The following is a 15628-nucleotide window of genomic DNA, read 5'->3' as shown; positions in this document are numbered from 1 at the left end:
AAGTTACAAGAATGCCACTGATCAGCAAAAACACTCCTATGGCCAATCCCTCTTTTTGGAACCATGTGTAAAACTTGTGCACGGATCCCAGTGCCTAAAAATATATAAATATTTCATCCCAATTAGTGCCAATAATTTATTTTTATTAAAGTATAAAAAGAAACAATATTCTGTACAATTGTCATTTTATAAATCAAAGTTCTGGCTGCTGAACTAGCGAAAGAGATGTTCAGCTGGCAGGGCTTTGTTTATAAATATTTATCAACACAACTAATATACTACTTTATCCTAAAGCAAAAAAAATAAATATAATTTTTTTTTCTACCTTTGTTGTCTGGTTTCTGCTTTCCTTATGTTCTTCTCATTCATTTCCTTCAATCCACTGTCTGCCTTCTCTCTGCCTCTTCCATGTGCTCTGTTACTGTGCCTCTCCCTTCCATCTCTCCCTCCACCCCACCACAAGGGAAAGGGAGGGATAAAGGGAGATGCTCGGATGGGGCGGTGGCAGCAGTGATCGAATGGCAGTGGCGATTGTTAGTAAGGAGGGAGGGAGCATGATCAGTGACCACATGCGTTCTCTCCCTTAACTGTGGAGACAAGGCCATTCACCGCTTCACGGAGTGGTGAATGGCCCTGTCCCCGTAGCTGCGGTGAACACTTTTTCCCCCCACTGTTTTGGCAGGTTACCCGCGGTTACCCACAGCTAACCATGGGTAATAGCCACCGTGTCATTCTCTACTTTGTAGCATCCTCCGATAATATTATGTAAATGTAGTATAACGAGGCCATTGATATTAAAATGAGCACTCTGGGTGATCCCGACATTGCCTGATGCCCAAAATGAAGCACAGACCTTTAAATGCTCCAAAATTACCAGCAGGTCTGGAGGTGCTAGTAGTGTGTTAAAGGCACATCTCAAGTGCATGTAACAAAAGTGTACACCAGCAGGTCTGAAGATGCATTTATCATACTTGGTGGGGGGTGCCATAAACGTGTCTTAAAGACGCATACCTTGTGCATTCATTAAAAGCATGTGCCAGCAAGTCTGGGGCTGCCATATACGCATGTCTTAAAGGCGCATACCTTGCACATTTATTAAAAGTATGTGTCAGCAGGTTGGGGGCTGCTGACTGCATGAGAGGTGGAAGTTAAAAATATGGGGGCAGCATTTACCCTATTTTTTTGCTCCATAAAACGCTCTTTGTCCACCCCCAAAAAGGGAGTGGAAAAGTGGGTGCGTCTTATGGAGCGAAGACGACCTGCCCCTCTCCTCCCAGTATCTTTTTAAAACACCACCCGCCCTTTAAAAACACGGCCTGCCGGCTGGACCTTCTTTTTAAAACACTCCTTAAGCCTGGTGATCCAGCGGTGTATGGTCCGGCAGAAGCATGCTTTCTGCACTGCTGCCTGGGCCCGCCCCGCTTTATGAATGGCTGCATCAGTTCTCGCGAAAAATATACAAAAGCAAGTTTTGCAGGCATACCCACCAACTACCTTGTCTGATCACAGCAGAAGGAATCCCCATCAGCTGAGCCAGTTTCGGAGGATTCCTGGTAGCTCAGCTGATAGGGATTCCCCCTGCCAGGATCAGCTGAGCCTCAGAGCCCTACATCCCTCCCCATGACATCCCTGATATCCCATACGTCCCCCAACATCTCCACCCTACCACACATCTGCCCCCAAAGTTCCTAGGTTCCCCCCCATTCCTTTGGAAGAGCAAATGGCAGGAGGGAAGCTCACTCCCTCCTGCCTACAGGGCCACATGCTGCAATGACGGGGCTTCCCCCTCCCAATGCATCTTCAGATGCAATGGGAGGGACTGAAGGTCCTGGTTGGCTGAAAATGGTGATTTTGAGCCAGAGCCTTTGGATGCAGTGGGAGAGACCGAAGGCTCTCATTGGCTCAAAATGATTTTGACCACTGGGGGCGTAAAGGGGGGGGGTCATGCCTTGTCAGTTTGGGCACCTTTGTGGAACTTAGGCTCAACTCAAACAGGTCTAACTGCCGGCATCTAAGTTCCCTCTAGGAAAGTTTTGATTATGGCTGGGGTACGTCCAGATTGAAGCTCACCCGATTCCCACCCAGGATTACAGGGACCAGACGGGTTACACCTGACCAGAAGAGGGAAGAACGTCCTGGGACACCGCTTAGCCCGCCTACTTCACAAGGCTTTAAACTAGGTAAGTTGGGGGAGGGTACTGGCACAAACAACCTACTTGACGAGCTAAGCTACCAATTTCTTCTTGAGACTGAAGTAAGGGAGACTAAAGAAAGTAAACACTATAATTCAGGGTCACATTATAATTCTGGATCACATTGTTATGCTGGGGCTAAGGGGAGTATACATTGTAAATCTGGGTCTAAGGGGAGTTCAAATTGTAATTCTGGATCTAGGAGGGGTGCACACTGTGATTCTGGGACTAGGAGAAGTACACATTGTAATTCTGGGTCCAGCGACAGAATACACACTGCAAACTATATTATAGGAAGTCAAGTTGCTCAAGAGGGAATGAATACCCCCACAGAGTACACACAATTCTGAGTCTGGGTTAGCCATAAACTGTAGTTTTGGGTATGGGGAGTCCGGGAAAGGTGCACATTGCAGCTCTGGGTCTAGGAAGAATACGAGACATGCAAATAATGCTAAAGGTGGCCTAGTTGCTATAGCAGGAATGTCCCCACTGAGACATAACAAACATACAACATGGAGGGCTATGTACGTCAACGCCCACAGTCTGGGAAACAAGATCCTGGAACTGGAAACAGAAATGATAAATGCCGACTTGGATGTGGTGGTGATATCTGAGACCTGGCTCACAGACTCCCACGGGTGGGACATGGTCATACCGGGTTACAACTTGCTTCGCCGGGACAGGGAGGGCAAAATGGGAGGAGGTGTAGCATTATATACTAAAGATGACATTAAAGTCACCAGAATCACAGATGTACGGTACACTGGAGAATCCCTTTGGGTAAATTTGGCCAGAGGGAAGGACAAATGCTTGTATCTTGGCGTAGTATACAGACCCCCAAGACAACAGGATGACCAAGATATGGAATTAATCGGAGATATAGAGAATATCACCTTGCGTGGGGACACAGTATTGTTAGGTGACTTCAACATGCCTGATGTGGATTGGGTCACGCTTTCCTCTGCTTCATGCAGCAGCAGGAGGCTATTAAATTCCTTGAAGGGAGCAAGACTAAGGCAACTAGTGTTGGAACCAACAAGGGATCAGGCAATCCTAGACCTGATACTTACCAATGGAGAAAGTGTCACAGAGGTCTCGGTGGGCGACACATTGGCCTCCAGCGACCACAACATGGTATGGTTCAATCTCAGAAAAGGTTTCACTAAATCTACCACACTAACCAAGGTCCTTAAATTCAAGGACACAAACTTCAAAGAAATGGGAGACTTCGTTCACCAGGTGCTACAAAGCCAAACAGAAACCGATAACGTGGAAGAAATGTGGTCAACTATAAAAGCCACCATACAGGAAGCAACAAACCGCTATGTTAAATCGGTAAGTAAACGGAGTAGGAACAATAAGCCACAATGGTTCTCTACGGAGATCTCGGACCTCATCAAGGAGAAGAAAAAAGCATTCATCTCTTACAAACAATCAGGGAAACAGGACTCCAGGGAAATCTATCTGACCAAGTCAAAAACAGTCAAAACAGCAGTTAGGGAGGCCAAATTCCGCATGGAGGAGTCTTTAGCAAGGAACATAAAGAGAGGAGATAAATCCTTTTTCAGGTATATCAGTGACAGGAACAAGAACTCAGGTGGGATAGTACGCCTCAGGAAACCAGGGGGAGACTATGCAGAAACGGACTCGGAGAAAGCCCAACTGTTAAATGAATACTTCTGCTCAGTCTTCACCCGCGAGGCGCCGGGACTTGGTCCTCAGCTGCAGACAAGGGTTGACTCAGCTGATCCATTTAGTAATTTTGAGTTTACGCCCAGCAGTGTCTACTGCGAGCTGTCAAATCTCAAGGTTAACAAGGCAATGGGGCCTGACAACCTACACCCCAGGGTGCTCAGGGAGTTGTGTGATGTCTTGGCGGAACCGCTATCCGCACTCTTCAATCTCTCCCTTAGTACAGGTGACGTCCCGTTGGACTGGAAAATGGCTAACGTCATTCCACTTCATAAGAAAGGCTCCAAGATGGAAACAGCAAACTACAGACCGGTGAGTCTCACATCAATAGTGAGCAAACTAATGGAAACTCTAATCAAATGCCAATTGGATACGATCATGAACGAGGAGAATCTACGTGATCCCCGTCAACATGGATTTACTAAGGGGAGATCCTGCCAATCCAACCTGATCGGCTTCTTTGACTGGGTGACGAGAAAGCTGGATGTTGGGGAGTCCCTGGACATTGTATACCTGGACTTCAGCAAAGCATTCGATAGCGTACCACACCGCAGGTTGCTGAGCAAAATGAGTTCTATAGGATTGGGCGACACGCTGACGAAATGGATTGGGAACTGGCTTGAGGGTAGGCTTCAGAGGGTAATGGTGAATGGTACCCCCCTCCGAAACGACGGAGGTGATCAGTGGAGTGCCACAGGGCTCCGTCCTGGGCCCGATCCTGTTCAACATCTACATAAGAGACTTGGCAGAAGGTCTCCGAGGTAAAATAACATTATTCGCTGATGACGCCAAACTAAGCAATGTAGTGGCCAAGAGTACAACAGACAAAAACTCAATGCCCGACAACATGATGCACGACCTACTACTACTGGAGCGCTGGTCTAGGTCCTGGCAACTCAGCTTCAATGCCAAAAAATGCAAAGTCATGCACCTGGGCAGCCATAATCCATGCAAGACTTACACCCTAAATGGCGAGATCCTAACAAGAACTGATGCAGAGTGTGACCTAGGGGTGATCGTCAGTGAGGACATGAAGGCTGCCAATCAAGTGGAGCAAGCTTCCTCCAAAGCAAGGCAAATCATAGGTTGCATACGCAGGAGTTTCGTCAGCCGTAAGCCTGAAGTCATTATGCCATTGTATAGATCCATGGTGAGACCACACCTGGAGTACTGTGTGCAATTTTGGAGGCCGCATTACCGAAAAGATGTGCTGAGACTAGAGTCGGTGCAAAGAATGGCAACCCGGATGATCGCTGGTCTCAAGGATCTCCCTTACGAGGAAAGGCTGGATAAGTTACAGCTCTACTCACTCGAGGAACGCAGAGAGAGGGGAGACATGATAGAGACGTTCAAGTATCTCACGGGTCGCATCGAAGTGGAAGAAGATATCTTCCTTCTCATGGGTCCCACGGCAACCAGGGGGCACCCGTGGAAAATCAGGGGAGGGAAACTGCACAGTGACACCAGGAAATTCTTTTTCACTGAGAGAGTGGTTGACCGCTGGAATAATCTTCCACTTCAGGTCACTGAGGCCAGCAGCGTGCCTGATTTTAAGGCCAAATGGGATAGATACGTGGGATCTATTCACTGAGTTAGGTGGGGAAGGGTCATTGCGGTGGGCAGACTGGATGGGCCGTGGCCCTTATCTGCCGTCTATTTCTATGTTTCTATGTTTCTATAATACACTTCCCACATGTCCTTTTGCTCTTTGGACGCACAGCAGCTTAGACATGCTGCTGCATGTCTAGAAAGTTGGTTTTGATTATCGGCACTTGGACATCCCTGCTATTAGGACATCCAAGTACCGACGTAGGCTGGTTTTTGGATGTTTTAAACTTTTGATTATGAGCCCCATAGTTTATTATTCATAGTCCACCTTTAACAAGGTGGATCACAGGAGCACATTCATAATAAAATATTTTGGAATACAACAAACCAAACCACTCATTTATTTTTGAAACTATCATGTGTGTGCTGGGAGTGGCTAGTCTCCTAGTAATAATGTCAATCTTGGACACACTCCAGAAATATATAGACATCACAATGTTTGGTTTCAATAATACAAAAATTACAGATTTATTATCCTGTACAAAAGAAAACAAATATCATGGTTGTTATGTTACACTGATATATATCGACATAGCAGTAAGGCAAGACAGGACACTTATGATATCCTGACCTAAGAACCATATGGGAAAAAGGTACTGGTCCACTCAGATTACAACCAGAATGAAGGGACCCAGCAAGATAGAGCCCATGTTCCTGAAATATATACACATCAGTGTAGTCCTCAAATGATAGTTGCTGCTGCCACCCTCTGGTCAGTTTTAGGCTGAGAGGCCCCAGGCCTTATGCATGGCATGACACTGTTGATTACAAACTGGGAAGCAATACCTCAACAGTTCCTTGGAAGGTTGGTGTCCTGCTGCAAGGAGTCAACAGCCATGAGAGACAGTAGGACTCAAAAGATGGTTGCTGCTGCTGCTTCCTTCTTGTCAGAGTTAGGCAGATAGGCCCCAGGCCTTATGCATACAAACATATTCAGGGGGGAGGTTAAGTCCAAGGTGGGCAGGGAAGGAGAAGTCTAGGGTGGTGGAGGGAAGGAGGAGGGCAGCCCAGTGGTGAGGGAAGGAGAAGCCCAGTGCAGTGTGGGTGGAATAGACTTAGGGGCGTGCCACAGATGGTGCAACATATGAGGCGATATGCTCAAGCACCTGAGAAAGTTGTACGAGCATATTGCCTCCCTTGCGCAACAGCTGTGCTGCTTCCCTGAGCTCTCTTGCTAATTCAAGGTCAGGGTTGGTGGGAATGGGAGAGGTGGCACGATCAACGCAGGCAGGTGGAGGGGAGGTGGCACAATGAACAGGGTGGGATACAGGCAAGGGGGATGTGGAGCAGTGAACATGGACAGAGGGAAGGGAAGCAGGGTGAGGTTGACAATGTTTTATGGAGCAGTGCACAGGGCAATACAGATTCAAGGGGGAATGGGGAAGCAAGGGAGAGGAGGGTGAGCCAGGCATGGGAAAGGAGGGAGCTGGGGTGGGTCTGGGGCGTTTGGCCATAGGAATTTGGGAATGAGGTGGACTGTGACCATCCTGGGGGGAAGGGGAGTGGGACTGGATACGCCAGCGTGAAAGATAGTTAGGGGGAATGGGGGCAGGAGCAGCCGCCACTGCCTCTTCTTCCTCTGGTCTCACATCTGAAAAGAGGGAACAGTCATGGAAGAGAGTAGAAAATACAAGATAGCCCTAGCTCTCCTCCCATGCCCCCATACCACCCACCGACATGTATCGGAAGTGTACCTGGGGTTTTATCCAGATTTGCCCTGACTTTGTCCACCCAGTCCTGGTGGTGGTGCCTGAGCTGCCTTGCCCGCTTCTTCAGGTCTTCAACCTGGCAATCAAAATTCCAACAAAAAAAAATGCCATTACCACAAACTGACATTTATGGAAGGAGTATCAAAAAGGAGGAAGACAGGAGTAGACAGGAGAGCTGCAAAGATACTTCCTGAATAAAAGGCAGGACCATAGACCCCATGCTTGAGAAAAGAGAAAACGCGTGTCCATAGCCCCCTCACAACTTCAGAGAGAAGCAGTCAAGAGAACTAAAGACATCCAATACTATGGGCACTCGCACACCTGCTGCCAAACAGATTTAACACATGCTGTGACAGGGACCCTGCCAACCCTGAGTTTGAGCCTCAGGAATATGAGCCTTGTCCTATCAGCCACTTAGAAAGGGAAGGTTTAGAACCCCTGAAAGAAAGACAAAACCTAATTAGAAGTCCCAGTTGTAAGACTACCACTTTAAAGTCGGCAAAAGCGGAGTCCCAGTTTAAGTGTGCAGGTCCCTTTAAATCTTCTCCTATCCCAGCCAGAGGGAGGGTGTGGGGCCCTGGAGCACAGAATTTTAGGAAGCAGCCTTGCTTGCTAGAGGGAGACCCAGCACCTGGCAAAGGAGGAAGGAACCAGCTAGCCCAGGAAGCCAAATGTGGAGCTGCTAAGAAAATTGCTTGAGAGGAAACATGAGCAGGTAGAAGTCCCTGATATTGAAATGCAGGAACTGTGTGAAAGGATTGTTTAAAGCAGCGGTCTCAAACACGCAGACCACGGGCCGCATGTGGCTCTCCAGGTTTTATTTGCGGCCCGCAGTCTGGAGGCGATCATTCTCTTCCTTTTAGAGCAGCAGCCGGCTCGTTCGTTCAAAGCCGCGGGTTTGGGGGCTCCTTGCGCTATCCACTCCTGCATCAGCTTCAGACGCAGGCACGGATCTCGCAAGGAGCCACCACTCGCGGCTTTAAACGAATGAGCCGGCCAGACACGATGCTGCTCCAGTGGCGTACCAAGGGGGGGGGGGCGGTCCACTGTTCTCCCTAGGCTCATGGCTTGTCTAGAGCAGTGGTGCCCAACCTGCTTCCCTTCCCTTCTCACTGCTGCCATCAGGGATCAGGCCGGCACCGTGTTCTTTGATCTCCCTGCTTCTCTTCCCTGCGGGGCCGACCAACTCTCACGGCCCGACGTCAATTCTGACGTCGAGAGGACGTTCTGGCTAGCCAATCGCCGCCTGGCTGCCCGGAACGTCCTTTCCGATGTTAGAATTGACGTAAGGCGGCGAGAGTTGGTCGGCCCCGTGCAGAAGAGAAGCAGGGAGATCTCGGCCTGTTCCCGATAGCGGCAGCGGCAGCAGCCTATTCCGCGGCGGCGGTGGCATGGGGGAGGGCAGGAAGGAAGAAAGAAAGAAAGAAGGTGGGGTGGGGACAGGGAGCCAGAAAAAAAAGCAAAAAATGGGGCACGGAGGAAGGAAGAAAGAAGGAGGGTGACAGGGAACCAGAAACAAAGCATAAAATAGAAACATAGAAAGTGACGGCAGATAAGGGCCAAGGCCCATCAAGTCTGCCCACACCAATGACCCTCCCCTACCTCCCTTTGTGAAGAGATCCCACCTTTCGATCCCATTGAGCTTTAAAATCAGGCACACTGCTGGCCTCAATTACCTGTATCGGAAGACTATTCCATCGATCTACCACCCTCTCGGTGAAGAAGTACTTCCTGGTGTCACCATGCAATGTCCCTCCCCTGATTTTCCACAGATGCCCTCATGTTGACGTGGGTTCCATGAAGAAGAAGATATCCTCCCCTATCTCAATAAGGCGCGTGAGGTATTTGAATGTTTCGATCATGCCCCCTCTCTCCCTGCGTTCCTCTAGGGAGTAGAGCTGCAATTTATTCAGCCGTTCCTCATACGGGAGCTCCCTGAGCCCTGTTACCATCCGTGTGGCCATTCGCTGGACCGACTCAAGTCTCAGCACATCCTTGCGATAATGTGGTCTCCAGAACTGCACACAATACTCCAGATGGGGTCTCACCATGGACCTATATAATGGCATTATGACTTCGGGCTTACGGCTAACGAAACTCCTGTGTATGCAACCCATGATTTGTCTGGCCTTAGATAAAGCTCTCTCCACTTGAGTTGCAGTCTTCATGTCCTCACTGATGATTACCCCTAAGTCACGTTCCGCTACAGTTCTCTCTAGGATCTCACCATTAAGACTGTAAGTCTTACATGGATTTTTGTTGCCAAGATGCATGACCTTGCATTTTTTGGCATTGAAATTTAGTTCCTTGTACCTCAAGGGAATTTATTTATCCAAAGTGATATATTTAAATATTTTTACTAGCTCACTTTGTTATTCAAAAACAATATTATATCAATCAATCAAGTAACTGAAGTCATTTAGTGAACACTCAGACCCACAGCTGAGGTCTCAGTGAAAAAATCACGGAGCAGCTGTTTTGAGAGACCATCATCGTTGTTCACAGTCTCACCCACCAAACAACAGCTAAATGACTACACAAAGATGGTAAAACAAAACCAACTTAGCTTTGAATGGAGTGGGTAATCGGTATAGCTGCTCCGGGTTCCTTTTTATTCAAATGACTGCATTCATTACAATTGCCGACCCCCCTACCTAGGTTTCGCCGACTGGCTTCTTCAGGAGGGGTACTACAAATGTAAAACAACCACATTAACACTAAAACACTTCAGTTACCACTGCTGTAATTTTTACACAATAATCACAATTAACTACCACACCATTCACACACAGACCTACCGGCATAACGCACTCCACACTGCTCACAGACACCTTAGCTTCTGGCGACGAATTTCCCTCAGCAGGCCCCACTATATATGCACCTCCCCTTCAACTACGTCATGCTGACGTCGGACTCGTCCCTATAATCAGACCATGAATCTATTCCTTCTATAAATGAAACCATTCGATTTCATTGTTTAACCCTGTGGGGGTCAGAGTATGCCACTGAAAGATGAATTTTTGTTCTAAATATAATAAACTTTGAGTCACATCCCCTGTTGTTTTGTGTGTCCTAGCTATTACTGTATATTTAACATCTTCAATTAAATGCTGCTGTTCAAGCCAATGGCTCACAAGAGGAGCCGACATACGATTACATCTGATGTTACTCAAATGTTCGGCAATTCGAGTTTTAATAGCCCGCCGAGTATGTCCGATGTAATAAAGCCCACAAGGGCATATTATACAGTACACAACTGCCGTAGAAAGGCAATTAGTATTAGTTATTAAATAAAATCTCTTACCTCCTGATTGAGGAATAAGTACTTGGTCAATGTTGAGGACATGAGAGCAATATACACAATGGGCACAGCTTACATGAGGACCCCCATAATTCTGTTGACCGGGGGCCTGCTGTTTAAGAATTTGGCCCAAATTACGGCCTCGAGTGTAAGCAAACAATGGAATTTGGTTCATGCTTTCATGTACCTGCAACACTGACCAGTGCTTCAAAATAATTTGTCTAAGTTGTTGACTCCTACTAGAATAGGGTAATACACATACTAGGGCCCCACTTTTCTCTTTCTCCTTTGAATGAAATAACCACTCCCGCTGACAATTGCGGGCTCTTTTCCATGCTGCTTTGACCACCCTAGATGGGTAGCCACGTTCTATAAATTTTGCATATAATAGTGTGGCCTGCTGATGGAAATCCCCTTCGTCAGAGCATATCCTTCTCAGTCTCAAAAATTGCCCCACCGGTATACTATCTCGGAGGGGCTTAGGGTGATAGCTGTGGTAATGGAGGAGTGTGTTACGGTCGGAGGGCTTCCGATACAATGTGGTGTCAAAATGTACCTGAGAATCAAACTGGGATTTAACTACCTGAATATCCAAAAAGGATACCTTATTGGAACTCACTTCATGAGTGAGAGAAATATTAGGATCCACCTGATTTAATTCTTTAAGGAATTCCTCCAACTCGTAACGTTCCCCATTCCACGTAAAAAAGATGTCATCTATATATCTTCTCCAGAAACCTACTCGGTTAAACCACCTAGATGTGTACACATACTTTTCTTCGTATTCAGACATATAGAGGCAGGCGACTGAAGGGGCCACTGTGGCCCCCATCGCCACCCCTTTAGTCTGAATGAAGAACCTATCTATAAACTGAAAGTAATTTTGACAAATCACAAATTCTGCCAATTTAACCACTAGTTCCTTCTTCTGTACTGACACATTTACAATGTCTATAGATTTCTTTATAATTGCCAGGGCCGCCGATTGTGGCACATTGGTATACAGTGCTGCGACGTCTGCAGTGACTAAAAATTTACAAGAATGATTATCACTTCCCTGCAAGATTTGCAGGAAGTGAGAAGAATCTCGTACATAAGACTGTTTCTTACTCACTTGTTCGCAGATGAAACTGTCAATGAACCTCGATAATGGTTCCAGCACTGAACCAATGCCAGCCACAATCGGACGGCCCGGGGGGCATGTGGGGGATTTGTGGATTTTAGGGATGAAGTAAATATAGGGGATTTCAGGGAATTCAACAGTCAAACTCTTGAACTCCCTGACTGTAATGACTTCCGCCTGACGAGCGGTATGTAGTACAGTGTCAATTACTTTTTTAATATCTTGAGTAGGATCTCCATTAATCTCCCTATAGAAACTCTCATCCAACAACTGTCTAAATGCTTCTGTACAATATTGTTGATGATCTTGTATCACTATCCCGCCGCCTTTATCGGCGCGTTGGATAGTGATAGTGGGATCTTGCTGTAAAGACTTGAGTATGCTAAATTGTTGCAAAGTCTGCGAACAAGTGAGTAAGAAACAGTCTTATGTACGAGATTCTTCTCACTTCCTGCAAATCTTGCAGGGAAGTGATAATCATTCTTGTAAATTTTTAGTCACTGCAGACGTCGCAGCACTGTATACCAATGTGCCACAATCGGCGGCCCTGGCAATTATAAAGAAATCTATAGACATTGTAAATGTGTCAGTACAGAAGAAGGAACTAGTGGTTACATTGGCAGAATTTGTGATTTGTCAAAATTACTTTCAGTTTATAGATAGGTTCTTCATTCAGACTAAAGGGGTGGCGATGGGGGCCACAGTGGCCCCTTCAGTCGCCTGCCTCTATATGTCTGAATACGAAGAAAAGTATGTGTACACATCTAGGTGGTTTAACCGAGTAGGTTTCTGGAGAAGATATATAGATGACATCTTTTTTACATGGAATGGGGAACGTTACGAGTTGGAGGAATTCCTTAAAGAATTAAATCAGGTGGATCCTAATATTTCTCTCACTCATGAAGTGAGTTCCAATAAGGTATCCTTTTTGGATATTCAGGTAGTTAAATCCCAGTTTGATTCTCAGGTACATTTTGACACTACATTGTATCGGAAGCCCTCCGACCGTAACACACTCCTCCATTACCACAGCTATCACCCTAAGCCCCTCCGAGATAGTATACCGGTGGGGCAATTTTTGAGACTGAGAAGGATATGCTCTGACGAAGGGGATTTCCATCAGCAGGCCACACTATTATATGCAAAATTTATAGAACGTGGCTACCCATCTAGGGTGGTCAAAGCAGCATGGAAAAGAGCCCGCAATTGTCAGCGGGAGTGGTTATTTCATTCAAAGGAGAAAGAGAAAAGTGGGGCCCTAGTATGTGTATTACCCTATTCTAGTAGGAATCAACAACTTAGACAAATTATTTTGAAGCACTGGTCAGTGTTGCAGGTACATGAAAGCATGAACCAAATTCCATTGTTTGCTTACACTCGAGGCCGTAATTTGGGCCAAATTCTTAAACAGCAGGCCCCCGGTCAACAGAATTATGGGGGTCCTCATGTAAGCTGTGCCCATTGTGTATATTGCTCTCATGTCCTCAACATTGACCAAGTACTTATTCCTCAATCAGGAGGTAAGAGATTTTATTTAAGAACTAATACTAATTGCCTTTCTACGGCAGTTGTGTACTGTATAATATGCCCTTGTGGGCTTTATTACATCGGACATACTCGGCGGGCTATTAAAACTCGAATTGCCGAACATTTGAGTAACATCAGATGTAATCGTATGTCGGCTCCTCTTGTGAGCCATTGGCTTGAACAGCAGCATTTAATTGAAGATGTTAAATATACAGTAATAGCTAGGACACACAAAACAACAGGGGATGTGACTCAAAGTTTATTATATTTAGAACAAAAATTCATCTTTCAGTGGCATACTCTGACCCCCACAGGGTTAAACAATGAAATCGAATGGTTTCATTTATAGAAGGAATAGATTCATGGTCTGATTATAGGGACGAGTCCGACGTCAGCATGACGTAGTTGAAGGGGAGGTGCATATATAGTGGGGCCTGCTGAGGGAAATTCGTCGCCAGAAGCTAAGGTGTCTGTGAGCAGTGTGGAGTGCGTTATGCCGGTAGGTCTGTGTGTGAATGGTGTGGTAGTTAATTGTGATTATTGTGTAAAAATTACAGCAGTGGTAACTGAAGTGTTTTAGTGTTAATGTGGTTGTTTTACATTTGTAGTACCCCTCCTGAAGAAGCCAGTCGGCGAAACCTAGGTAGGGGGGTCGGCAATTGTAATGAATGCAGTCATTTGAATAAAAAGGAACCCGGAGCAGCTATACCGATTACCCACTCCATTCAAAGCTAAGTTGGTTTTGTTTTACCATCTTTGTGTAGTCATTTAGCTGTTGTTTGGTGGGTGAGACTGTGAACAACGATGATGGTCTCTCAAAACAGCTGCTCCGTGATTTTTTCACTGAGACCTCAGCTGTGGGTCTGAGTGTTCACTAAATAACTTCAGTTACTTGATTGATTGATATAATATTGTTTTTGAATAACAAAGTGAGCTAGTAAAAATATTGAAATTTAGTTGCCAGGTCCTGGACCAATTCTCCAGTAGGAGGAGGTCATGTGCCATACTATCGGTCTTGGATTTGATGTCAGGTCCTTATTGTGTTCTTGTCTACTATATTGCATAATTTGGTGTCATCGGCGAATAACGTTAATTTACCCTGAAGCCCCTCAGCCAAGTCCCTTATGAAGATGTTGAATATGATTGGGCCCAAGACCAAGCCCTGTACTCCACTGATCACCTCTGTCATTTCTGAGGGGGAGCCATTCACTACCACCCTCTGAAGTCTACCTCCTAGCCAGTCCCCCACCCATGTAGTCAAGGTATCACCCAAACCTATAGAGTTCATCTTGCTCAACAACCTGCGGTGTGGTACGCTATCGAATGCTTTGCTGAAATCTAAGTACACGACGTCTAGGGACTCCCCAATATCCAGCTTCCTCGTCACCCAGTCAAAGAAGCTGATTAGGTTGGATTGACAAGACCTCCCCTTTGTGAACCCATGTTGACGGGGATCTCGCAGATTCCCCTCGTTCAGGACCGTATCCAATTGGTGTTTGATTAGAGTTTCCATTAGTTTGCTCACTATTGATGTGAGACTCACTGGTCTGTAGTTCGTGGCTTCCGTCCTGCATCCTTTTTTATGTAGTGGAATGACATTAGCCGTTTTCCAGTCTAGCGGGACTCTTCCCTTGCTAAGGGAGAGATTGAAGAGTGTTGATAGTGGTTTCGCCAAGGTGTCTCTTAACTCCCTGAGTACTCTGGGGTGTATGTTGTCTGGCCCCATAGCTTTGTCAACCTTGAGTTTGGATAGTTCACTGTAGACACTACTGGGCGTAAACTCGAAGTTGAAAAACGGGTCTATCGAGCTATCCCCTGTCGGTAGCTGAGGGCCGGATCCCGGCGCCTCACGGGTGAAGACTGAGCAAAAGTATTCATTTAATAGTTTAGCCTTCTCGGAGTCCGATTCTACATAGCTCCCGTCTGGTTTCATAAGGCGTACTATCCCTCCTGTGTTCCTGTTCCTATCACTAATATACCTAAACAATGCTATATCGCCCTTTTTTATGGTCTTTGCTAGATTCTCCTCCATCTGCAATTTGGCCTGCCTGACTGCCGTTTTGACGGCTCTTGACTTGGCCAGATAGCCTTTCCTGGAGTCCTGCTTCCCTGAATGTTTGAAGGAGATGAATGCTCTTTTCTTCTCTTTTATGAGGTTGGAGATCTCCGTAGAGAACCACTGTTTACTTACTGATTTTATAAATCGGTTTGTTGCTTCTTGTATAGTAACTTTTAGTGTTGACCACATTTCCTCTACATTATCTGTCTCTGCTTGGTTTTGTAGCGACTGATGGATGAATTCCCCCATGTTCTCGAAGTTGGTGTCCTTGAAGCTGAGGACCTTGGTTAATGTGTTGGATTTGGTGAAACCTTTTTTGAGGTTAAACCATACCATGTTGTGGTCACTGGACGCAAGCGTGTCTCCCACTGAGACCTCTGTGACACTTTCTCCGTTGGTAAGTATTAGGTCTAGAAT

At 46.3% G+C, this 15628-nt stretch overlaps 1 protein-coding gene across 1 annotated transcript in view; it reads right to left on the bottom strand.

Annotated features, from left to right (window-relative positions):
- Positions 1-5935: 5935 nt before the first annotated feature.
- Positions 5936-15628, bottom strand: part of LOC117367358 (max-binding protein MNT-like) — a 29852-nt gene continuing 20159 nt past the window's right edge. The window contains exons 3-4 of the mRNA XM_033959839.1: positions 7187-7277; positions 5936-7083 (exon numbers count right to left, since the gene is read on the bottom strand). Of these exons, the coding sequence (XP_033815730.1) occupies positions 6548-7083; positions 7187-7277 (627 nt within the window). The 3' untranslated portion in view covers positions 5936-6547. The remainder of the gene's footprint in view (positions 7084-7186; positions 7278-15628) is intronic.

This window comes from Geotrypetes seraphini, chromosome 1 (genome assembly GCF_902459505.1).
Source record: "Geotrypetes seraphini chromosome 1, aGeoSer1.1, whole genome shotgun sequence".
Taxonomy (NCBI): Eukaryota; Metazoa; Chordata; class Amphibia; order Gymnophiona; family Dermophiidae; genus Geotrypetes; species Geotrypetes seraphini.
This window is presented reverse-complemented; position numbering and strand designations above follow the sequence as displayed.